At 42.1% G+C, this 26,713-nt stretch overlaps 1 protein-coding gene across 1 annotated transcript; it reads right to left on the bottom strand.

Annotated features, from left to right (window-relative positions):
• Window positions 1-731: 731 nt before the first annotated feature.
• rif1 (replication timing regulatory factor 1) lies at window positions 732-26,547 on the bottom strand. The gene is made up of 36 exons (XM_084361340.1): window positions 26,381-26,547; window positions 25,728-25,776; window positions 24,863-24,999; window positions 24,702-24,780; window positions 24,482-24,578; window positions 24,240-24,370; window positions 24,030-24,124; window positions 23,492-23,681; window positions 23,109-23,201; window positions 19,411-19,549; window positions 19,138-19,289; window positions 18,882-18,996; window positions 18,555-18,731; window positions 18,089-18,199; window positions 17,001-17,063; window positions 15,930-16,030; window positions 15,633-15,719; window positions 15,462-15,535; window positions 14,304-14,484; window positions 13,189-13,296; window positions 12,903-13,052; window positions 12,398-12,497; window positions 12,025-12,314; window positions 11,727-11,929; window positions 11,380-11,473; window positions 11,131-11,262; window positions 9,493-9,635; window positions 9,313-9,402; window positions 9,163-9,217; window positions 4,757-8,134; window positions 4,500-4,628; window positions 4,317-4,403; window positions 3,656-3,771; window positions 3,404-3,554; window positions 3,148-3,274; window positions 732-1,743 (listed from the first exon to the last, which is right to left on the bottom strand). The coding sequence occupies exons 3-36, from the start codon at window positions 24,976-24,978 to the stop codon at window positions 1,472-1,474; spliced, it is 7,626 nt and encodes a 2,541-aa protein (XP_084217466.1). The 5' UTR covers window positions 24,979-24,999; window positions 25,728-25,776; window positions 26,381-26,547; the 3' UTR covers window positions 732-1,471.
• Between the last annotated feature and the right edge of the window lie 166 nt (window positions 26,548-26,713).

Raw genomic sequence — 26,713 nt, forward strand, 5'->3', positions numbered from 1 at the left:
GGAGTAGAATGTCATAATTAACAGTATCAAAGGCTTTGGATAAGTCAAGAAAAATCCCCAAACTGTATTCATTATTGTCAATTGCAGTATGAATTCTATCAACCAGTTCAAGCATAGCCATATCAGTAGAATACTTTTTCCTAAACCCATATTGATGTTCATAAAGAATATTGCACTCCTGGAGATGTTCCATCATTCTGTTATAAACCAATTTCTCTAAAATCTTCGAGAAACATGGAAGGACAGAAATTGGGCTTTAATTAGTAAAAAGACAATGGTCTCCAGATTTGTACACAGGGACTACTTTAGCAATCTTGAGGTGGTTAGGAATTATTCCTGTTTCAAGGGATTTAGCAAAGATATAAGTCAATGGCTTGATAATGGTGGAACTAGTTTTAATAATTAGGCTGGACCTGATCTCATCATGACCCGCAGCTGAATCTTTCAAACCAATAATTATGTCCATAATTTCTTTCTCAGTAGGAGGTTTAAAGTTCAGAATAGAAGAATCTATGCCTACTTGAAGAGAAACAGAACAGTCAGGACTGGATATACAAACCATTATGATTAAGCAGCATTTTTAGACACCTCTCTCACAAATATGGCAGTGGTCAGCCCAACAGCCAATCAGAGTGATTTCTCTCACTGACGCCTCCTTATGTGTAAATATCTGACTAACTTACATCACTTGGGTACAAACAGAAACGTACAAATGTAATTGCGCATAGGTGTTCAGTTCCATCATTTATTGAAGTATTTAAAATGAGAAAGGAGTGCAGAATGTCTACCATCAACTACAATATGCTTCATGACTTTAAAATCACAATAAGACATTAAAATGAAGTGAGAGCAGGTTTACAAAGCAGGAAATACTATAAAATATACAAACGAACTGATGAGTTGAATTGTAAACAGCCTAAAAACAGGCACATGGAGGGAAGTAGTGACATGAGAGAAAGCATATTTACAAAACTGGTGGGTGTCAAACGCATGTTGAGAAAAACATTTTTTTCTTCAACATACCATCGTAGTCTAACATCTGTCCTTGATACAAAGTCTACAGAGGATGGAAGGAAAAAAATCATCCATGTCAAGGTTACAACTATTAAAAATAATTTTCTTCTTTTGGCACAGCTTAGAAAGTGTTAACTGTGCTTCCCTTTGAGTGTTAAAATTGTATAAACTACCCAACAGCTCAAGCTAGAAATGGAAAAATAAAAGTGCTGCTAACAGTTAATAAAAAACACTGAGTAAACAAAGATCAAAGGTGGGACACAGACAAGGCATTCTCAGTTAAAACCATAAAATCCTCCTTTGTAAAAGTCTGTTCATTTCATACTTGTGTCTACAGAAAGCTTGGGTGGGTAAAAGAAAATGTAGGTATCCTTTGATCCAGATTCCACCTGAATAGATCTGTCTCTGTATGTGCCTGTCAGCGCCTGTCCAGCTGTCTGATCCAGCAGAAGTCTCTTCAGGGTTTGTCATCTGTCTGGCACAGACGTGTCTGCAGCTCGACCACCACACGCCTCATCATGCCTCCTAACTGATCGTGCATCTGTACGAGCTGCTCCGGTGCACAGTAACTGAGTTCTAATGGCGTCATCCTGCAGGTCAGGGCCTCCACCTCTGACAGCAGCCCTTCAGGTCTCTGCTCTTTGGCAATTGTGTTAGCGGTCTGATTCTCTGAGCCGTCTCGCTCTGGCTTCGAGTCTGCAGGAACAGGCTCATCAACCAGCTCTGTTGCTGCAAATAGAAAGAGGACATTTAGATACTTAAGAAATAGTTTGTGATTATGAGAAACAGTTATTCGTGGAGAGCTTGATAACAGGATTTGTATCTCTTATCTTGATGTAGTAAATATGAAGCAAAGGATGGTTAGCTTCAGTACCAGAAAAAAGGAATGAGTAGCTAGCTTGTCTCCGTCCAAAGGTCACAATCTACCTACAAGCAACTCTAAAGCTCACTCATTAACACGTCTGATTTGTTTAGTCTGTACAAAAACATGTGTCATCTATTTCTTGGCTTTGACCAGTCGCCAGGAAAACAGCTGGAAAGTCGTAACTTCTTAGATTTTTAGCTAAGAAATAGTCCTGCATGTAACCCACTGTAAAACTACAATTTTATGTTTTTTACACATTAAATAAATGAGATATAATATGATAATTGGTGAAGTTCAGAAGGAGGCAGATTATTTAACCTAACTGAGCAAGGCTAACCATTTCCCTGTGTTTCCAGCCTTTATACTAAGGCTGTATCAACACCACAGGAGCTTCAAAATCTAATCCAAAACATGCTCACACTACAAGATTTGAAAAAAAGCTGCGCATCGCACACCACAGGATATTATTATTGTGTTGGAGGGAGCGATACAACAGCTCAGGTAGGCAAATGTAAATAAATGGAGACAGTGGCTCAACAACTGCTGTAGTAATATTAGAACTCTCCCCAAACATTTTCTCATCCAGACCTGGTTTTTCTTCTTACTTTTTTTCTCACTGCAGTCAACACGGGCCGTCTATTCTGCCCATTCAAACTGAGTTTAAATATCTGTCAACAGTAGTATGCTAGCTAACATTAGCTTGAAGGGCTAAGGTTTTTTAACGTTGCTTGGCAACACCGTCAGCTGCTGCGAGATATTTCTCATTGGCTATTGTTAAAAGTACTGACATAATGACAATCTTGATATTCATCGGGGACGATGAGTCAGGAGCAGTTCAGGGGTTTAAGACCGGATCTGTCCCCCCTTTACATCACTTAATAACGTGGGCTGACCTTCTGGACCAACCAAGCTCCTGCGATTGCTGGGAGGGGTGAATCTGGGTTAAATCTGCCAGATACTCCTGTAGTGTGATCCTGGCCTATGTTAAACTAACTGGCTCCTGGCTGTAGAATCATACAGAGTTTGGTTTGTTTGATGTTCTCATCAAACTTGCTGCAAGAAAGAAAATAAACATACTTCCCACAATGTCAAAATATTTCTTTGGTCTAAAACAAATTCATGGAAGAATAAAACATTTTCCAACAAACTTTGCAATAAGAAATGGCCAAGTATATAATCCCTGTAGCACTCAATACAGTGGACTCTCCCAACTTTGGGGGGAGAAAAAACTGTCTGAGAGGGCTTTGTTACATGAAGAGTTTACGCACCTAGAGTCTCGACTGAGGTCTTATCCTCCTCATCCTGGTTTTGAGGAGCACTGGTGTCCTCCAGTTCAGAGGTCAACATCTCCGTTTCATCAAAACTCTTCAACTCATCACCACCTCGTCCTTTACGCTAGAGGAGAATTGTTCAGATGTCAAATAAAAAAAAGAATCTCATCATTATATATTTGTGTTAAATTGACATCATTTGTTTTTGCTGTGTGGTCTCAATCCACTTGCAGCCCTCTCTCCCCTGGCATACCTGCTGTTCATAGATTTTAAGTGCCTTTTTGACATTGGAGATCTTTGGGGAGCGAATTGGCAGAGTCTTGATTTCACTGGGAGTAAGAGCACTGAGGTCACCCACTGTTTTGATGTTTCTGGCTCGAACAAGCTGCCCAAAACCACGAGACCTGTGGAGAGAATTTTTTAGAATTAACATACTTAAAAATAAAAAAAATATTTGAACAAATATGAAACATCTGTCCTTTCATTAACCTTAAACTGTACTCACCACATGTTGGAGGATATCTGAGGCAGCACGGCTTCTACAGGCGTAGAGCAGCCAACCAGGGCAGGGTAGATACAGTCTCTGGAAACAGGCCGCGGCTCTTGGCTCATTTCAGAAATCTGGAAATAAGGGTTGCAGCTACAATTAGAATAAATAGCCTTCAGTGCAACTTTTGGGTGGGGGTGGGTGGCGAGGGTGATGCTTGCAATGATGAGCACAGAGAATTTTTGCACGTTAAACAAGCACAAATAATATTCACCAAAAATAAAGATTCCAGTCCAAAAAATACAACCCTAAACAACAAAAGATTGAAATGTAGGTTTCTAAAGTCTGTCCCGGGTAAACCCTCTTCTTAAAGAAATCAAGAAAAAAACCTCTGAAACATCTTTGTCTATATCGCAGTTGAATTCAGTGATCGAATTTGAAAACTAATTTCGATCAATTTTCAACTTCGATTCAAAATCGTGATGCCCCCATACCCCTCAGAAGTAGCTGGAAGGCAAATCAGAGGAGTAAATGTTTGATGTTAATGTTTCTCTGTGTCTGCTTCATGTGTTTTTTGCTAACATGTTAGCCTGAACTGTGTTTGTCAGCTTGTTTCATTTCTTATGCCCAAAGCTAATGGTGAAAGTAATGAATGCAGATTTCTCATTTGTGTGCTTACCAGGCATTTCTTGGAGCTCTTGTAACCTGGACTATGTAGATTTCTGGGACTGAGGATCAGCAAGCCCTTTGTTGGAGTAGTGACATACTAGAATAGGTAGCAGAAGGGTGTCATGTTAGATCAAACCAGATAACTTGAAACATTGGTTCATTTGGATCAGAACAATGCTGGTCACACTCTTACCTTAGGCTGTGGGATATTGCTAATTTTGGACCTTCTGGGGGAGCTGGTTCTGATAGCAGGGCTGCGACGATCAATGTCATCTGCCATTTCCTGATGTTGGATTGGATTTGCAAAAGACACACGCCTGGACTGCAAAGTTTAAAGGAGAAAATAGAGTGACTTTTACTAACAGTACAAACAAATACAAGTTCAGATTTTTGTTGTGTGTGTATATTTGCATTTTGTTTTGCATTATATTTCACAAGTTTGTCTCCTACTTTGATAAGAGGTGAGGGAGTCTCATCCTCTAGTGGTCTCTTCTGGCCCTTTTTAAGAATACTGGTTGATGGGGAGGCAGAAGGAGACCAGGTTCCTCTGGTCCTGCTGCTGCTGGGGCTTTGGCCAACATCTGGCCCCATTACAGCCTCCAGGTCCTTCTGCTTCACTGGAGAACCCTGGAAAGCATCTTTGCTTGTTGACTCTGATGACACTGAAGTATTACAATCATCAGGCAGAGCAGAATCCAAATTTGCAACATCGTTCTCAGTGTTGGTAGTCTGAGTTTCCTCTTCATCCTGACATTCCATCGCCTGGGTTTTGCCATCTTCATTGCCCTCCTGTAGAGGTGTGACGTCATCACCAGCACTTGCCTCTGTGAGCTGGTCTGGTGAATTGCCTTCTTTAATAGAGGCAGCCTGTTCCTCATCTGTGACATTTGGACACTCCATCTGGTTTTGTCCAAAAGAGGAATTGTGAGTGTCTTCAGTCAACTCCTCCGCTGGAACAACTGGTTGTTCTAGGTGGTTTGATTCTGAATCATCAGTCTGTTTTTCAGTAATACTGGCGGCAGGCTCCGATACTCTTTCAGTTTTCTCCTCTGACGACTCTGAGGCCAGAAGCATCCGTGTTGTCTCAGGTACCGACAGCGTGTCCACAGCAGACGACACAGATGTGTCAGAGGGCAACTTCTCCTGACTCTGTTCAGTACTGATCTCAACTGATTCAAGCATTTCAGCAGATTTTAAGTCCCCAGTGTCACTTTCTTGTAAAGAGGTATTATCAATATTATCTTTGCGAGGTGAAACACTGAGCGATTTGCTCTTCATTGTGTTTTCAGTGTCAGGTTTCTCTACAACAGCATCAGCCTCTACTGGAGATTCGTTGTTACTTTGCTCCTCAATTTTGTGAGTCACCTCGAGTGATTCAGAACTCTGTAAATCTGGTTCCTCTAAATAAGCTGCATTTTTAGCTTCTTTGCTTTGAGTATCTGCTTTTGGAGAAGTGTCACTATCATTCTTTACCTTATCACTAATAATTTTGTCTTTAATTTCCACGGTGAGAGGACTTTGAAGAGACGCCCGAGGTTTTCTCCCTCTCTTTTTCGGCATAAGGGAATTTTCTCTGGCCTCTGAGGATTCAGAGTCTGAGGATCCTACATTGGCTACTAATCCTTGAGAAGATTTTCGCCTTGCGTATCTGCCCCTGCCTTGGGAGGACTCTGTTGATCCTACAATATCTAGTGACTGAGAACTCTCCGGGGTTGAGCAAGGACTTGATTTAGACTGATCCTCGTGGACCTTGCTCCTTCTGGTCCTACCTCCAACTGTGGCCTCTGCATGACTGACAGCTGACAATGCTGCCTGGGAATTGGACCTGGTCTCCCTTCCTAATGAGCCCTTACTTTCATTTTTGTCTTCAGACTCTGCTGCCTCAGATGATGCCTTGCTTCTTCTGGATCTACGCAGCGACTGGCTATCAGATGGCGTAATCACTTGAGGGCCCTCTTGACTAAGGTTGTCATTTGTACCTTCACTGATCTTGTGTTCATCTTTGAGCTCTGATTCAGTCACCAACTTGTTTGTTGGGCTTGTTCCATCTTGGGACTCATTACTTAGAGAAGAAGTGATTATCTGAGAATTGTCCTGCTTGTCTGCCTTTTCGATAAGCTCAAACTCTTGGGACTGGCCACTGGTTTGGAGAGGAGAAGCAACCATTTGAGAATCTTTCTTTATCTCATCATCCTTTTTGGTCTCTTCTACAAGCTCAGACTCGGTTATCATTTGAGAGTCTTTTTCTGGCTTATCTTCCTTTTCGTTCTGTTCTATAAGATCAAACTCTTGGGATTTGCCACTAGATTGAGGGGTTGGAGTGATCATTTGTGAATGTTTCTCTGGCTTATTATCCTCCTTGTCAGTCTGTTCTACAACCTCAAACTCTTTGGATTTGCCACTAGATTGAGTGATCATTTGTGAATCTTTCTTTGGCGTATCCTTTTCTTTCAGTTCTACAAGCTCAAACTCTTGGGATTTGCCACCACTTTGAGGTGAAAGAGTGATCACTTGAGAATCTCTCTTTCGTTTATCGTCCTTTTCGTTCTGTTCTACAAGATCGAGCTCATGTGTGGTGGTTTGGCTGGACTCTCCCTTGTCAAGCAAAACCTTTTTCTTCATTCCAACCTCCTCCTTGGAATCCAATGATGATTTACTCCGCCGCCTGTGCCTACTCTGTGACTGGCTTTCGGAATCAGCCTGTGAGCCTGACAGCAAGTCAGTTTGGCTGGACTCTTGCCCTCTGGCGCTTCTCCTTTTGGGTTCAGGTTTATCAAGAAACTCCTGTGAATTGCTGTACAATTTGATCCTCTTGTGAGCTCTACCTTGAGAGTCGGTTTGGCTTGACTCACTCTTGTCCCTCTGAGCCCTGGTTCGTAATCTGTCCCTGCCACTGTCCTCCTCAGCAGCCTGCTGACTTCTTGTGCTTCGTCTACTTTGCACTGAGATTGGGGAATCACTTTTAGGCTCCTCTCCAGAACGTCTCCTTTTTAACTGCACATTTTTCTCTTCTCGTTCCTTAGGGTCCTCTCCAGGCAGCAGAGGTCTGACTCTGCAGCGTCCAGAACGCCGGAGTTCGCTTGGAGAAATCTGGGTCACAGAGGATTGAGAGTCATCCAAAGTCTGTTCAGATTCCTCTTCCTGGCATGATGGTTCCAGATTATCTAATGTGGAAGGCATCTTTGTACTTTCCTTTCTCTCCAGTTCAGCCTGGGTGTCTGGAATAACATCTTCATCCTCTGTTGTGTCACTGGGCATTCTCTCAGTCAACCTTACTGGCTCACATTTTGTCACAGATTCTTTGGGCCTTTGAGGGGACTCAGGGGCATCTTTCACAGGACACTGCGAGTTCACTTTTCCTGTCGGAGTGGACTGGGAATCCTGAGAGTTTGGACCAGTGGATGTCTGAGAAGCCGAAGAGGTCGATGTCTTGTTGGTTTTAGAGCGTTCTTGGCTGTTGGAGGTCTTTATGAGGGGACCTGTGAATGTGGACCCACTGCTGGGGCTGGCAGGCTTGCCCTCAGCATACTTTTCTAGAGTTATAAAGGACTGACGGCGACTGTTGGGTTTCTGGGGAGTTCCTGAGACCAAGTCTGAGGTGCCAGAGATGTTAGGACTCGTGCCTTCTTTGGACTCCATGTCCAAGTCTTCTGCTCCATCATCACTCTTGGCATCATCCTCCATAGAAACATCTGCTGATTCAGGGATCATCTCTTCCTGCTCATTGTTTTCTGTCATGTTCTCTTCTGCTTTGGGGCTGGCATAGTCCTGAGTCTCTTTTGTTAGAATTTCAGTGTCTTCCTCTTTTTCCACAGTCTCCTGAGGAACCTGAAAGAAAGCAAATTCAAGTAACTGTATCTGCTGCAAAGATATGTAAAAAAAATTTTTAAAAAATCTGGACTAACACAGATGTTTTGAGTATGATTATGTAGAAAATGCAAGTTTGGTGCCTAAACTATACAAGTAAATCTAGAAATGTGAGTGTGTTGGTGTATTCTTCAGACATTTTTAGCTATAGTGACAAAGAGTTGATTTGTATTTTCTTTGTCTCAAATGCCATTAAAATCCTCACTGCTGTAAGTGTAAGCATATGCTCATCAACAGAAACTGGTATGACTGTGTCAAACATTATAGGGTGGGACAAATAATCGATACTGCAATATACTATGGTGTGGCCTCTCTTACACTTTAACTGTAATGTGCTGATGCTAGTAGAGTAGGAGTGTATTGTTGGGGTGGGAAGACATCTTGGCTACCCTGGTTTGCCTGCTGCAACCACAACCTGAACCACAACAAGCACAAGAAATCGATAGATGGATGATCCGATTTTTGCTTTCTGAAAAAGTGTTTTGCCGTTTCAGGGGGTATCTTTTATGGATTTTGCTAAGTTTCATGTAAATTACCGTGTTTGACAATAGGATGAAGCAAGTCTACAATTAAGCTTATTTTTTAAGTCAATGAAGGCACACCTTTACCTGGAAAAGTATTTTAAAGTGTGCAGACTGGTGTAAGGCCACAGCTTAGGTAGTCCGATTGTAGTGAAAAATGTCTGAGAAACAGCACAATTCTGCCACTGCTTTGATTAATGCTTCCAATTATTTCTGTTGCAACACTTTAACCCAGAGATCTTACAGTTTAATCAATTAACACTGAAACTCCTGTTACTGTTAGTCTGAAAGAACATGTGGGCTGTGTTGGCTTTAAAGCTCTGCAAATAACAATGTACAAGGAGCTTTTGTTTTATTTATACGTGTTTTGGCAGAATGAAAAAAGGACAAACAAGTCCTCAGTGGTGTCTTTCCTGGCAGGGTGGATTTTTCGTTTTGCCCCCCTGCTGGGAATGTGTATTTCATTACCTTGCCAGGAGCCTCTTTACTAACGTTGTCAGCTTGTTCAGCCGGCAGTTTGTCTCTGTGGAAAAAAAAAGGTTTATTATGTGAATGCCATTTTTTTTATTAGAGCGCAGGGATGTATCCTGATTCTGGTAGCAGACGCTCAACACTTACAAAGACTCTTCTTGGCTCTGTGTGTACTGGCTGAAAACCGTTGTATCCAGAGAAGCATCAAGGTTGTTGTACATGGCAGGGATGTCAACCCTGTGTCATAGAAAACATCAGCTCTTTAGACTAACAACGTGGATTTATATAAAATGTATTTTTGCAAACAGATGAACAAACTAATCTGACCTTTTAGTCCTTTTAACCTCCTTCTGGTGCTCCGTCAGGACTCGCTCCTTCGTCTCAGGAGGAATGAAGACAAAGTCAATGGAGGCCTCTTCCTCCAAAACCTCTCTGCGAGGAGGCTTGGGAGAGCCAAAGTCCAGCTTTGTCTGATGAAGGGAACACAATGGAAATCCGTTGAGCAATGATGGCTTGAGCAAACCAAACCCAAAGGAAAAGTCTGAGTACAACATAGGAGCTGTAACCTCATCCTTGCATGGTCACACAATGTGTTCTCTTATTGCAAAATGGGAGGTTTCCCAGCTTACGTAAACATTATATAAACAAGATAAACATCTTTTGAAGCAGTCTATTCTAAAAAAAGGCGTTTCATCACGCTGTCATGAAACAGCTGGTAAAGCAACTGGAAAAATAATGACCGCCAAAATCTTAGATTTTGAATTTCAGTGTGCATGTAAAATATACATCTGCCCTTAATATAGGGCTGATCAGTTTGTCTTTGTAATTGAATAATAAAGTGGTAACCTCCCAAAAAATAACATGCTAGCAGTATAGCAGTGATTGTTAATAGCCATGATCGTTGTTTACGTTTATTATGATAATGTGATTTGTTTTCTTAAATGTCAATACAATATGATGTTGTTGCCATTCGCTCACAGTACACAGTCTGAGCCAAAAACCAAGTGTGAGGCAGCAACAGATTCTCTCAGTAGCTAAAGATGGCAAGCATACACCGGCAGCAGCAAGGAGTAACTGTCGCGTCAGTTAGCCTTTTTAGACAGGGGTACATAAAGCTAAGAGACCTTGTTGAACGTATCAAACTAGCCGACTAACATCTCCCTGCTGGCCAGCGAGAGCTATGGGGCAGATGGTGTCGATGTAGTCAAACGGTGTGCGTTCATTTGAGTCAGAGGAGTGGCTCTGGAGGGGGGACTGGAGGGAGGGAGTGGGATTTCGCAGTTGGATACTTGACAAATTTTGTTTTCCTCTTGGTAGTCTCTACAAGCTTAACAACCCCAGCTTTAATTTAATAGTTGATAACTAATTAATTAATAGCTGCATCTCCTAAACAAATGATATAATAAGCAGCATATTTAATCGTAGAGCAGCAGGCTGGAACAACCAATCAAAAAAAAGATAAAAATCACAGGAACACCTGAGGACATGTTAAGTAATTCATCTAAATACATATATGGACAAGATGATAAATCAACACATCTCTCAAAACCTTTATGTTTACTTACATAGACATGAAGGTAATTTTTTGTTTTTATGAAAGTACAGTAGCGTGGAAATGAAATCTAGAGGGGAAAGACACAGCAAAGGCTTCTGGTCAAATTTGACCTAGAGACAGTGCAATCACCCCCACAGATTCAAGTCTTCTACACATCTGTATTGTGGACGTACAAGATATAACTTTAGGACAAAGGCCCGTTGCCCCCCACTCCTATCAGAGCCTCAGCATGTCCTTGTTCAACAACCACACCTTGTGTGGGACCTTCCAGTGATTCATGTTAGATGTAGTCATATCCTGAGGTTTAAGTTTTCAAACATCATCCTGCCTGACGCCATCCAGACAGATATTAAGTTCAAGCAACACAACACATCCTTCATGAAACATGTCTGGTCTGAGTCTAAACTTACAGAAACTGGCTTGGAGGTCTTTGTGGCGCTCGTGTCCCTCAGCTCAGCAGACTTTCCCAGCAGTGAGTTCCTCTTCCCCACAGATGAAACTGGCATCCCACTAAGCTTGGTCTCCAACTGGGAACTCTCACTCTGAAAAAGACAGAGACCAGTCACAAATAATAACAATGAGAACAGAGAGAGAGAGAGAGCGGTGTATGTAGCTAAAATCAAAGCACAAAGGTAAAAGCAGTGTTAGTTGTAACTCACTGAATACTGTCCACTGAGCTCATCAGGAACACTGACGAGCTCAAAACAAGGAAGAATGATTGGGGTCTTCTGCTTCACTTGGCTCAAAATTGGTCTGAGGAAAAATAATGACAACATCGATCAGATGCTGTAAGCCCACCTGACTGTACCTAAAACATTTCCCATTGTAGCGATATGTTATGATCATGAAGTTATCGACACATATCCCCAGATGCAGAAAAAAGGGACAACTAAATTTAAATAACATTCTCTCCATTTCACCTTCTACCACTGCAATGAAATCATAACTGGTGCAACGTCATCGCTCAAAATGTGTCCGTTAAATTATATGACCTGGAGATTTTCACCTGATCTCATCGGGGTAAGTGAGGTTGGTTGAGTTGGCAAAGGTGGAGTTCCAGAACTGGGTGACCGAGTTGCGGAGCTGTTTGTTCTTGTGAGGAAACAACACACAAAGCAGAGGAGAAAGCAGAACCAGGAGTTCACCATCATACGCCAGAGTAGATCGGGTCTGCAGGCAGCCGAAAACATCACTGTAAAGCTTCTCCAACTGAAGGCAGAAAGGGAAAAGGCAGACAGTTAATGCGTAAAATGCCAAAAAAAAAAAGAGAAAATACTGAACTGTGTGTCTGATAAAGAATCCACCTTTCCCAGAAGATGTGGGGGGAATATGGGTGGTTCACTGCCCGCTTGTTTGCAGAGGAGTGTGAGAGGTTGAATCAGAGAAGTCAGGGCTTCTTGGATAGTGTTGGGAAGAGCGAGGTTGGTGAAGAGAGCAGACAGGATGGAGACCAGGGCCAATCCTGTGGCTTCAGAGGAAGCCTCGGGGCCCTCCAGATAAACCTCTAGACACTGCACCAGCAGGGACTGGAAGGTGGACAGATTCCCCAGGACCTTATTTCTCTTTTTCATCCAGTTTACTGGAGTGTGAGGAGCTAGAAGAAGCAACAGTTGAAAAGTGATTTCTCCATTTAATCTTGTGTTCAGACTGACATAATGCTAGCTTAAGTTCTCTTACACTTCAACTTTTGCTGAAACTGAGGAGTGTACGGCGAGAAGTCCACACACTCCACCATGACTTGGAGGATACTGGCAACAGCATTTAATGTTGAGGGAACCTGGAGGATCAGACAGCATCAATGTGTGAAAACCAGGGATTTCAAAACAAATATAAAATCATTTCACCATGTTAGGTTTTGAATGTTGTCTTTTGTGTAACCAAATCAAAAAATGGGCTGCTAGTGTGTAGATTTAGTACATTAGCAACCATCATAACTTCCAACCTCTTACCTGGAAACCCCTTAATGCGAGGATGAATCATTTAAAGTTTAAAAGTAATTCTGAACAAAATGAAGATAAAAATTGTAAGATCAATCCATCTCTACAACAATTATTTTAGTTTTCTTCTTTTTTTTCCAGGTTACTCTATGTTTTACCCGTAGTGGAAAATAAATCTTTGTTTAGATTTTACACATGGTCAGTGGTGCTTCACCATGATGGCAGTTTTCCTCTCCTCTACTCACCATTAGGGCATCTCTGTCTGTTGCAGCTGTCATCTTTGCACAGAACTCCTCGCAGCAGATGTTTTCCTCAGCTGTGACCACCAGGGCGGAACAGCGAGCAAACACTTTGTACAACTTGGACCATGTGGACAACATTGACTTCTGGGTCGCCTGAATAAAATACAAGGATCACAATCAGGCCATTCCCTTTGGTCAAAGTGAAAACAGGATTTCAGACCAGTCCGGCCGCTTCATGTATACAATACAATGATCTTGTAGGTGAAATACAATCTTAAGATAAACAGACCTGCTGTAGTGGTGTGCCAGGTAGTAGCTGTGTAATTGGAAACAACAAGGCAGAGTGCATGGCACTAAAGTTGTGCTCCAGAGCGTCACCTTGGTTGACTTCATTAGACTGTAAAAAAGACGTGATTGAAAGTGTTACTCATGTGAGATTGAATTCATTGAGTGCTCTGCTGGCACGCTCACTTAGCAACATTCCTCCGCAGTAAGTATCTGTGATCACTTCCTCTATGACCAAAGCCTAATGTTGAGTGATCTTGTGTTTAATTCTGAGTGTAATGTCATTTCTGCCTTAAAAACTTTTTCTTCTTTACACCTCATTTCTCCTTTTCATCATGGAATGTGTATTATCTAGTAACAGATTTACAGTTTAAAGTTTGAGATTATTTATCACTTCAATCATTTTGGTCAGCACAAAGATAAATTATGGTTGTGAAAATCAGGTACCAGAAATCAGCTTAAACAGCAAACAGACAGCATTCTGTTCCTGGGGTCACTGTTGATACCATTAACCTAAACTGCAGGTCAATAAAAGGGTCGGATGAGAGAGGTCCGGCTTTGCAAGACTAGATATGACTTGAATGCCACACTTGTCAGCCTCTGGTGAAATCAGCTGTTCCAACGTTTCCCCGGGACCGCAAAGATTTAACGGTAGCCCATAATTCCTAACCCTATCGCCAGAGTAATGCGTGGAAGGTATTTCAGGGAGTGGAGAATTATTTTATGAAAAAAATTATCTCTGATGTACCATTAGTCTTTCTTAGTCACATTAAAACATTTCCTATTAATTAAATTCTGTCAAGCATGTATGTCTGCTGCATATCTACATTAACATACAGCAGTTACCCATCTGTGTCAATTTGTTTACTTTAGATTAAGAAGGAGTGGCCCTCAAATGATGATGATTGACTCAGCATATCCTCCATGCAAAATGGTGAAGGCTGCACAGCTGCCATCTGAGCCAAGTTCAGGCGATAACCATAGTTTGTAAAAGCTCCTATCGGCGCCGATTAATTGGTCGACCTCTACTATATGCTGACATAAACATGGCCACTAAACAACAACATTGGTCATCATTTTCAGTCCCATGAGTGATGCCACCGATTCCCTGCTGCCTACCTGTGTAATGGTGTCTGTAAGCGGGCTGACCACCACACTCCACATCCTCAACAGTTGCTCCTTGTTCTGCAGAGAAGGAGCACTGCGCCCGATGGCCCCCAGCACCGCCTCCCCAAATGCCAGAGGGGAAGTGGGGCCCGACAAACCGCAGCTCACCAGCGTTTGAAGGCACTGATAAAATCTGCAGAGAGAAAAAAGCAACAACACTTTTATAAGACATACAGTATGTCCTACATTCATAAATCAAGAAGCTCCAATGCACAAGACTATTGACTATTTTTTTAAACCAGAAAAAGGGTATATTGGAAGATTAATTCAAACTGCAGCTTACATTTGCACTACTAGAGGGCACCAAACCATCATCCATACTGCATCAGTACTGTACATTAACTGGTACTTTAAACTTCACTTAATTATTCTGTAGGAAAACTGATTAAAAATAGCACTAGTAACCATAATAACAAACCATGTGTCAGCTGAGGCTGTAGAATATTGTAAAGAAATAAAAATAAATAAACAATTGCAATTATTTTAACAGTCAAATCTTGTGATACTTTTCATGTTTAGCAGGAATGATCTTTTTACATCACAATTGTCATTTTGACTGAAAAAACTAATTTTACTATGAAGGTGTGACAATTTTTGGAGTCAAACAAACATGTTTTCTTACATCCAGAGATTTGTAGGCCAGGACGTCTCTGCAGCACGACAGCACTTCATTATAAAGCTGTTTGTCACACATTTTTACCTTCATCAAAAGAGCTTCTGCACTTTGGATATTGCACTTGACCATATTGTTATTTCAATGATATTTTGATTAATTGTGCAGATCAAACACCAAAGTTTTTATTTATTTGTCACATGTGCTTAAGATATCTAAAATCCGGACCAAATACTTTTTTTTCAACCTACAGGTCCGGAGCAGGGATCATGCAGGACGAACATTTAACAAAACTGTTTTATGAATGTGTTAACCATCAGCATAGCAGGCTTCATTTTTACAGGTCTGTGTGTACCCTCCTCAGACTTCAACTAAAAAAGGCAACCAGGGATTTTGTTTTGTTTTGGTCTAGACTAAGACTTCAGTAAACTACAGCTGTGAGCACAAATTAAGCTGACATCTTATGTAAATAAATGAATATTAAACATAAAACCAACCTCTCATCCTCTATGTACGCTGCGAGCATGCTGCTGTTGTAGAGGAGAAGAATGAGGAACAGAGCTGGTGTCCCCTGAGGAATGAAATACAGAGTTGAACCAATCCTCTTTATGAGCATTCCCATGAATACTGAACTACTTTTAAAAAAAAGTGGACCAAGTCAAACTCACATTAAGCACATCCATCTTGCCCACTTGATAGGAGGCAGAGCCAAGAACTCTCTGGGGAATACCTTTCACTGTGGCCTCGAAGAGAATCTGAGGTCAAAGATTCAACAGTTAAATGGAGCAGAGACATTTAGATTACAGCCATTTTATCCACAACGTCTTCTTAAAACTGCAGCTGAGCAATACATTTCAAAGATATTCAAATCACAGTCAGTTTAAAGTTGCAGGTCAAGGACACTTAAGAATCACTGAAACTAAAACATAATGAAGAAACAAAGATAGTTTGGATCTCTGTCTTACCAGGACTTTGTCTGCAGGCAGAGCTTCAGAGGTGACGATGGTCTGTAGAGCCTGAAGCATCAGAGTCAGAACCTCACAGCCCTGACGGTCCTTCTTACTGCCTGTTGACAGTCAGAGATGACATTCAGCTCAAAACAGAATGTCAAATGCAAACAGGGGCATGGGGGGGGGAAGAAACAACTTTACAGGTCACTTTTTAGGTTTTGCTTGAGAGTAGGAAGTGTGTCTAATTTAAGAGAAGAGATTCATCATTGGGGACAGACCCCTCAGTGTTTCTCTCTCTTCACAGCAGTCCAGAGCACAAGGCTCTGAACGCTCAGACTTAAACTGATGACAGTGAGTGAGTCGGGCAGAAGGAGAGGATGAGGCCTCACTAATCCTCTTCTCAAAAGACAGAGCCCAGACCCATCAATGTGCTCTATGTGGAGCTACGAGGCGGGACCCACAACTTTAAGAGCCCACCATGTTGAGAAGCAGCCACAATGACAGTTGAAATGGTTATCTATTAAAAAAAAGCAACAGGAATATCATTCTTTAGGACCAATTTTATTGGTCCCATCATTTCATCGCTGTAATTTGCAAGTAATTAGTGATAGTGGACATTAACGCCACACCAATAAAACAAATACCCTGCAAATGTCTTTATTATTTAAAAATGTAAAATTAATGGTTGATGATGGTTTTGCCATCCTCTTGTCAAATATAACAGTACATTATGATAGCATGTCTCAAAATTAGCAATGTTGCAAGCGGATCAAAAACAGAAAGCACCTCTGTGTTTACTGCTCTACAAACAAAATGCTGAGTAAGAAAATTAGTAAACAGGGAGAGCTTTAATGGAGGAGTCCGATTCTAAATCTACCTTTGGAGATCTGATGAACCCTTTATAAAGACATAACATACATAATTACTGACTGGACTGGAGAGATGTATAGATAAGATTTCATTTGAAAAAAATATGGAACAAATGAGCCCCACATTCATTTGCAATTATTTAGTAGTGCTCTTCCTGTCACATGCAAACAATCCAGACTTATTGCCATCAAGACAACTTAACATCCAAGTACCTACCAGACTCTATAGTTGAGTTGACACAACGGACAAGACTGGTCCATAGGACAGCCAACAGAGATGCTGCAGGAGGAGCAGAGCAGGTGGAACCGTAACTGTTACATGAACTAAAGACTGTGAGAGAATGTGCACTGAAATAACTTTGTTACTGTAAAACATGTTTTATATTCAGCAATCAGTAAACTTAATTTTAAACTCATACTTTCAGTATATGAACAGGTGTTTTATGGGGACTAACATACTTAAGACATTGGATTCAAGAAGAAGTGGCCTTGAGTCATAATGCTTCCTCTCATTCCTCCACAGTGCTTTCACAAAGACAGTGGCTGATGTTATTGTGAGGCATAACTCTTGTATAAAAAACAGATTAATAATAATTAAAAGAAACGTAGTTTCTCATTTATATCAGGTGTAAGGCCACATTAAGTCCAACACTGTGACAAATTAAATTGGAGGAAAAAAAAGGGTGCTACTTTGTAGCACGACCACTGCATTTCCTGTTTATTTCAGCATAATCATGACAGACGATAAAATAGTTGTCGCTGTGGTAACTTTCCAGATTTGTTAAATCCTGTAGAACATGCGTTTTGTTTTGTGCTGCGTTTTTCTGTAACCCACAGATACCATAAACAAATGTCCTCACCAACACAGCCCCATGCACTGTTTTAATGCAGGGCTGTTTTTGCTCCGAATGCCCGCTAAGAAGTAACTGCAGAAAGTCAACAACAACCAGGTTACCTTAGTGCTAGGGCTCCATGATATTTTGTCAGTACTGCTTTAGTCTTGTTGAATAACTTCAAGACTTCAAATAGTCAACAACAGCTGTTTCCATATTTGTGACCTCTGAGCATTTACGTCAGCATGGCCTCCTACAGTTTATCTGGAGGCCTTGACAATAAAATCGTCTCGATTAACAATGACAGACATTCTGCCAAATGCTGACCGGAGGCGGTGGAGAGGGGAACCCATTTAACTATTTACAAACTATAAAATCTAGACTGCTTCAGAGACAGGAAATCTCATTTATACGACTGAAGAGAGAATGTGATTAATTTAAATCAGCTCAGTCATGTAAAGCTGTTGTTTACCTGGAGCTTCTTTGCCGATGTTGGTGAATCCATCTCTGATGTTGGAGGTGAGCACAGCAGCATGTTTAGTGAAAGAGGAGGCACCAGAGAGGAGTGGGTGGTTCAAGGGCTCTGGAGAGAAAAGACAATTTTGCTCATAAGAAACATGTTATAATTAAAATGCAGTCAATGGTGACAATCAATTTTCACTCGTTGTCACATCATTTTGGGGAATTTTTTCTTCATCACTTCCCAACAAAAAATCTAAGATATGGACTGTGATTCAGACATCTAGAAAAAGGCTCATCAGACTGTTTCCCACCCATTTACTGCTTGTTAATTAGTAATGTAGGACAGGCAGAATAAACACTGTTTTGGTCCAACTTTACTGTCCTGGTTGTCTGTTTTTTTTGGGCAACCTTGTTTGATAAGCCCGACTACAACTGCAATGCTCTTCATTTATTTACTTCATAAAACATTCTCTCACCAAGACTCAGGATGAGTTTGTTCTTTGCTGCTGAGGCGATAACCTCTGGTCCCAGAAAATAGTGAAGCAACATCTCCAGGCCCAGCAGCTGGATGGAGGGGAAGGTGGTGGGCATCTGGATGCTGGAGTTCAGGCTCATCCGAGACGTATTGGCTGGGCTGTTGAAGCCTGCAGGGCCTGCAACGGGAGGAGAAGAAACTACAAATAACAGACTCCATGTCCTTTCTCACTCTGCTGCAACTTCAGTCTCTGTTTGCTGGTCTAATGCATCACACACTGTAGGAGACTGATAGGCCTGGGTGGAGGGAGGTGGGTGTATAAACATACCAGTCTTGGGTGTGGCAGGTGCAGCAGCACCATTTTGACTGGCAGCTCTAGAAGGGGTGCCAGGCACTGAGGAGGAGTCAGATCCAATGGTGCACTGGAGCAGAGGGACAGACACCTGGAGAGAGACAAATACTGTTCACTCACCCGACAATGTTTTCCTTAATATACATCTACATCTTGTTTTTACTGGTACGGACTGGCTGGGACAGGTGAGTGAGACGTTACAGTGGTTGAGAGAAAAAGAGTTGTGTCCAACCTGATCAAAGTTAGGGGACAGGTTTGGCCCGAGCTGGACCACCAGGTACCACCAGACCTCCACCTTGGTGAGCAGCAGGGCCTCCGTCCTGACGTTGATGGATGAGAGGGGCTGCATGAGGAGCTTCATACGTTTGCTGCTGCACAGTATGTCTTCAGGAGACAGAAGAAAACAAAAGTCAGCCATGGTCCCTGTGCGTTGCTAAAGTTTAGAGTTTAAGAACTGGATTAGTCCAAGGGAAAAAAAAAAAACAGGGATGAGAGTCTGGCTTACCTGGATTGAGGGCAAAGTTGTCTATGAGGCTTTTCCAGGCAATGAAGGCAATCTTCTTGATGGTGGGAGAGGAGCTACGGAAACCAAGTTCCTCCAGATGCAGGAGAGAGTTGATGAAGGGGCCTCCTCTGTGCAGCAACTGTAGGAAATACATTTATATCCGTCTAAAAAAGATGTCCTTTGCAAATATAGACCTTGAGAACTTTCAGTCAGTAAATCTAAACTTAAGAAAATGATTCTCTGATGTAGAAAGTTCTGCATATACAGTCCTATAAAAGTATTCACCCCTTAATTGTTTTCCCATTTCATTGTTTTTATCAATGGAATCATTGTCAACATACAAAAAATATACAAAAAAAAAAACCTCTTTACTGGCAAAGTGAAAAAAGATTTCTACAAAGTAATGTGAATTAATTAAAAATATATCATGTAAAATAGGTGATTGCATTAGGTGAAGAATTCACCCCCTTTAAATTAACTGACCTAATTCCACAGAGGACCAGCCAATTGGTGCCAATAGTCTCACAATTAGTGAAATGGAGATCACCTGACAGGGCTCGAAATTAACTTTTTTCCTCAGTGTCCCACAACTGTCCCGAATTCTACTTTGTAGTGTCCCGGATATAACCAACAGTGTCCCAAATTTAAATTATTGTCGTCGCCCCCCCAATTATGCAGAATACATATAATTTGATCCTTTTTTGTCACTTAACCATCACACTTAACCATCACACCACCATTTATATGGTCCACCATATAAGTTTAAAATACTTATTTTATTAAACATATGAATATCAGTCTGATCTGTTGCCTCTCCTAGACTAGAAGGGAAAGGAGTTGTTTTAAGACATGTTTTCTATTGTTTCTCAATATCCAGACTAATTTATCATTATGTCAACATTAAAGAATTCTGATAGTTGTTTTTTTTTAATTCAATATGTTATGGCTGTATGGTCTCTGTGTTCCATAATACAGTTTAATAAATGTATCTTTTTTCAGTTGTAATTACAAGTTATTACTACAAGTCAGTAGTACTATAGGAACATCATTTTATCTTGTTATCATTTATGAATGTCAATCATCTTGCTCTCACTCATTCACCCACCCCACCAGATCTCCCCCTTCACATTTACTCTGCTTACTCCTGCCCTCCTACACAACACTCCTCTCTGTCTTGATGTGTCACTCTCTCACATACACCTCAAGACCCAAAAACACAACACATTGTTCAGGTGCTCCCTGTAACCTATGAGTTTCTAGCCCTTTTCACACAGAGACGCCGCATTATCGGTTTCTCCGCCGCTGGCTGTTCACACAGAGCCGAGCAGCTCCGGCGCAAAAGACGAAGCAGAGTATAATTCACACAGAAAGCCGGCGATGATGACGGTACACGTCATCATCATGACGTGTATGATGACGTGTGTGTTTTTTTCAAGGTGTTTCCCGGTGTCCTCCTATATCTAAACATGTACCGCTGACTGTTTATAATCATATGGATGCTGTTATAATGTGTTGTGATTGAGATCCTGACCCACCAAACACCCTGGAAAGTGACAAAGTTACGTTTTTCGTACAAAGTTACATAATCGCCATCAGTAAACAGGACGCTGTCTAACTAGTTCACTCGCGGGGAGGGATGCTGTTTTCTGGGGGGAAAGTTCACTGAAGTCTCGGTCAGGACGGCTGACCGCCGCGGAGATTTTTTTTCTTGTCTCACACAGAGTCGTTGAACACGGGTCGGCATGTTCTCTGACCACTTTGCCACCACTTCCCAACTGCCTGCTCTGCATTATAGTCCTCAACCTCAGGGAAACACAAAGATATACGGAGGAGGGAATTGAGCATTTTGTTTGAGTGAGCGTTAGCTATCGCTGAGCACTAGCCAACATTGACAGTTAAGACAATTAACTTACCACAGGGGAGGACGATGAATCATGACCAGGACTTGGGATGTCCTCGTTTCGGGAGTCGGCAGTATTGGGGCTTGCATCAGGGGGCTGTTTATTAAACCACCTGTCGTTAATGATGGTCCATCGCTCTGGCTCTATGAATGTTGCATTGGCGCGAGTCAAGCAGCAGCCAGCAGCAGAGTGGATGACGTAAATGCATTTGCACGAACAGGCTAACTGCCTATCGTGAGGTGCCGCGAGAACGTTAGCCTTCTATAGTTTCGCCGCTCACACTTTTTTATTAAATTATTCAAACGATAAAGTAACGTCTAGATACTCATATTTAATGACTTTGCAAACAACACCCATTTCGAAGTTTAGTTGACATTTTTTTTTCACTGTCCCGTCATTGTCCCGGACCAAATATATTTGTGTCAGGGGATGGAGACAAAACTATTTCAAAGTCACTGAACATTCCCCAAGTTCAGTTAAATCCATTATTAAGAAATTGAAGGAATATGGCACATGTGTAGAGCAGGCCGTCCTCACAAACTGAGTGACCGTGCAAGAAGGGGACTAGTGAGGGAGGCCACCAAGACACCTATGACTACTCTGAACAAGTTAAAAGCAGCTGAGATGGGAGAGACTCTGCATACAAAAACTGTTGCCCAGCTTCTTCACCAGTCAAAGCTTTATGGGAGAGTGGCAAAGAGAAAGCCACTGTTGAAGAAAGCTCATTAAATCTCAACTAAAGTTCACGCAAAGGCATGTGGGAGACTCCAAGGTCATTTGGAAGAAGGTTCTTTGGTCTGATGAGACCAAAATTGAGCTTTTTGGCCATCAGAGTAAACGCTATGTTTGAACACCTAACACTGCACATCACCACAAACACACCATCCCCACTGTGAAGCATGGTGGTGGCAGCATCATGCTGTGGGGATGCTTCTCGGCAGCAGGCCCTGGAAGGCTTGTAAAGGTAGAAGGTAAAATGAATGCAGCCAAATATAGTGAACTCCTGGAGGAGAACCTGATTCAGTCTGCAAGAGAACTACAACTTAGGAGAAGATTTATTTTCCACCAAGACAACGATCCGAAGCATACAGCGAAAGCTACACAGAAAGGGTGTAAAGACCGTGGCCGAGTGAAAGCCCAGACCTCAATCCAATAGAGAATTTGTGGCTGGATTTCAAATAGGCTGTTCACAGCCGATCGCCATGCAACCTGGCCAACCCTTCAGCCGTACTGCAAAGAGGAATGGAGTAAAATCGCAGTGTCCAGATGTGCAAGAATGATTTAGACTGATCCACAAAGACTGAGTGCTGTGATTGAGGCTAAAGGTGCATCTACTAAAGACTAGCCCTTTTCACAGTGAGACTCCACATTATCGCCGCAAGAAAGGCTCGCCTTTACACCTCCTTTATTTGTTCACACTGAACCAAGAAGCACCTTAAAGACAGGATGACAGACACTTCTCCACGTATAACTGTGGTATTTTTTCCCTCATATAAAGTTGCCAAAGACACTACCAGTTAGCACATTACCGTTGTTTGGTCCTGTAACGTTGTTTTGTAGGTTGAAGTGTGGGACATTTCTCTTTATTTGATGAGTGAAGGATCTGTTTAGCAGACTGAACACGATCAGACCGACAAACCCCTGATGCTTTTCTGCCTAATGTACCTCACTAGCATTCCTATTCCTCAATAGACATTATTGATATTGTGATGCAATGGCCTGTGTTTCTACATGGGACATGTTTGGTCATCAGTTACCCAGCTATATTTCAGAGAGAAAACATGCAGACATAATTACCTTCCCGAGTAGTTTCACAAACAAGGGCCACAGCTTCAGGACATTGGTTTCATTCTTGGACATGAAAAGCTTCTGGAGCTCTGGGATCAGTTTCTGGGAAGACAAATAGAGGCATGTCAGCAGAGTTACTTACACTGCTCAACTCATTTTCATTTTGGCAGGTGTTCAATACAACAAAGGTTGGCAATTAGTGCTGCACTTTAATCTTGCATCTTGAATATTCATAGATCCTTATGATTATCAAAAATGTAACCAGTCAAGATCTGATGATGCTTAAACATTGGGACAAAATATTCCCAGTCCTGTGGTGCAGTGCTTACTTTTGCTGCATTTCCATTGAGTCACCATTATGGACATAGGCTCTGACACACAAAGATACTCACTGTGGACATCATCGGTTCAATGATGGCAGCCACCTCCACCTGTTTCTCCAGGAGAAGAGGCATACCCAACTCCATGGCTGCTGCGGCCCGTAGACGCACCTTGGAAGCAGAGTGGACCACCAGCGGGATGATGAGCTTCGCCCACCGTACCGCTCCATCACCCATCTGGGCTGGCACTTGCTCCAGCATTCTATAAATACCAGAAAAACATTTGATTTGATTTTTTTTTACATTGTGCCAACACAACTGCAGTATTCTTAAGCAGAAAGGGGCCTCGGTGGAAATAAAGGCTACCACCACTCACATCAATCAGTACACTTCTATGAGATAAAACATCATTATTCAGGGAAAAAGGCAACTCCTGTCCAACTACTATTTCAGATCATATGATCAGAAACAAAAATAAACTTTCCAGCTTGTGGAAGACATGACACTGCTACGGGTTATTACCAAAGAGAGTTTTAAAATGACCTAAACCTTTAACAAGAGACATACAATATCATGACACACCAATGAAAATAACTTATTGTTCGCTTACCTGATGACAACATTTAAGGCCTCGTGCTCCATCACCACAGACTGGATGTCCTCTCTGCGCCACACACTCTCCAGTGTGTCTAGTATAGACGACACCTGAGTGAGTGAAGTAACACCAGTATCATGACACCATTTACCTTTAAAACAAAAATAGCACTACCACTGCACCATTTTCAGTTGTGCCTCTGCTTAAATCTCAGCTAATGCTCACTTTTTTGGCAACCATATCTTGAGGAAAGCTCTGTTTGGAGATGACCCATAATGCTCTGGTGCATGTGTTCTTATCCGTCGACTTCACCACGAGGGAGCAAAGTGCTGATAGTAGTTCTGCTAGAAAGGTTTCTGGATAAATAACAAGAGACAATCACCTTCAGCAACAATAACATTTTCACAGAATTGCATCACAGCAGCTCACATGAAACTCTGATGTATAGAATATGTAAATTAATGTACCAGGCAGTCCAGAGACAACGCGAGAATGGTACACACAAAACCCTAAAGCTTGCAAGGCAGCTTGGCTCAGCTCTGCATTCGGACTGGTTATGTGAGCCTGGAAACAACATGAGACAAGGACAGAATTAAGTATCATAGAAATCAAGCGCTTCAATATAAATATGGGAGATTCAGAGGTTCCTCCAGCTTTATGTGTATCAAAGATGTGCAAAAGACTCACCAAGGTGGCTTTACCCAAACGAGAAAAGTGCTTTTCAACTGCAGGGAGGAACTGTCGGCTTTCCTCTCCACTGAGTCGGCTGCAAAAGGACAAAGAAAAATTATTTTCTAACTCATATTCTAGAGAGGCGACACCGTCACCGACTAGAAGTAGTAACATACTTGGCGATAGTGAGGTAGGCATCTGTCTGTTCTGATTGTTCAGCAGCGCTGTCTTCCAGAGACTCCAGCAGGGGGAGAAAGCTGGAGCTGCTCGGAGGCTCCGCCGTCGCCATCATTATAACTCACCTCCTCAAGGCCTTTTAACAAGAGAGACATAGAAAGCAGAGTTAGAAAAAGAAAGCACAGGGGCCATGTTGGAAAAAAAGGGATTATGACTGAGTCTTGCAGACTTTGCGGGAGCACTCCCAGGAAGTCTCATGTCAAGTTACAATCTGCTCACATATGGCCTATAAAAATCATCAATAGATGTAAATTACTACAAATTGTTACATAGAGCCCCTTAAATGTGAAGACAGTGGCCTCTTCTGTGAAACTAAGTGTTGACAGTGCCATCCCAGGTCAGCTAACATTACCGAAGAGTCACTCAATAAAGTTTCAGATTTAGATCACTAGCATGGACACATAAAAAACATTAACACCTCACATGATTAAAAGAAGAGCAACTCTGAACACAAGGCTTGACGTAACAGCCTGTTGACTACAACATTAAGCAACTTGATCACGCTTAAAAAGATGCATATATGATTGTGTTCACTTGTAGTTAAAACATAAAACATATTTTAAAAAGTTTCACAGGAAGGACTACAGGGACAGAAACACACTGCCATCACATGTGTAGTGTAGGTATGAACTGGTGCAGGCCTGATGTAAACACTGATGTGTGTGGCTCATATTTGATGATCAAGCATGATTTTGTCTACTTAAAATATTCAGTGGTTTTCACCCGTTTTTGAGATATACACCATAGCCACCTCTGGCATAATGAATATATTAGCAGGGACAGAGAACAGATGCAAGGACATACCTCAGTGAGCTTTATGTCGAGCTGCGTTCACCCTCCACTGTATCCAGAGCTGTAGACATAGGATGAATGAGGACAAAGGTTATAAACACCATACAAACGTGTGTAAACACGTTAGGATGAGCTGCTAATGTAAACACCGTCTCTTTAAGATCATTTGACGGGATCACTGTGTGTGCTGGATGCTACCAGAGGCCAGCAGTCCTATTTAGCAACTTCCCCTCAACACCCAGAGGCACCAAAACAAGTCTGTCGGTGTCCTGCTGTAAATAACACCATGAACTTACTGAATACACTCGACAGGTCAGGACTTCAGAAGTGTTACAACTCACGGACCAAACATTTGAACACAGTTTGTTGGACAGCGCTGATGTAGCAAGCAGCCTGCTAATGTTAAGTAGCTTGAACTAGTTAGCAGCGTTAGCAGCCTGCATGCAGAGCCTGTAGCTAGCAAAGTTTCATGCTCACAGTCACAGTGGACCCCACGGCTACTAACACCGCGGTGACACTGCCTCACCCCCTGGCTCACCTGTCCACGGCAAGGGGCTCATTTAGCCCCACCGACAAGCTAATTAAAAGGGCTAACGACCAGGTATTTACGTGCTTGTTAGACAACACACACACAGCACCCACCGCTGACCACACTGGCTGCTCACCTCGGAGTTCAGGACGAAATGCGAGAAGCAGTAATGACACACACACAGCGGCCGCGCACTGCACTTTATGATGTTTGTAACTCTGCAGCACAGCTTTGTGTTCAATATTTCAGCTTCCTTGTCCTGTTGCGCTCTTCCTTGTGCTGTTACCCCGCGAAATTGCTGGCGCCAAACCACCACGCCGACGTACAAAATTACCTTTGACCCTGCGTACGTCACATTCAGGCCCGCCCACTTTACCTTATAGGGGAAAACATCACATGGACACTGGAAGTAACAGCAACAACAATTTAAAGTGTTTTCACAAGACAATAAAGGCAATAAGGAAACACT

The sequence above is a fragment of the Pagrus pagrus genome (genome assembly GCF_965226575.1).
Source record: "Pagrus pagrus genome assembly, chromosome: 9".
NCBI classification, from domain to species: domain Eukaryota; kingdom Metazoa; phylum Chordata; class Actinopteri; order Spariformes; family Sparidae; genus Pagrus; species Pagrus pagrus.

Bases quoted from the DNA above. Each gene is read 5' to 3' on its own strand.
- rif1 (XM_084361340.1), bottom strand. From the start codon at position 24,978: ATGATGGCGACGGCGGAGCCTCCGAGCAGCTCCAGCTTTCTCCCCCTG. The intron at 23,682-24,029 runs GTAAGCGAACAA...TGGTATTTATAG, and splicing joins GCCTTAAATGTTGTCATCAG to AATGCTGGAGCAAGTGCCAG. The intron at 3,772-4,316 runs GTAAGCACACAA...CCTTATTTCCAG, and splicing joins AGAGCTCCAAGAAATGCCTG to ATTTCTGAAATGAGCCAAGA.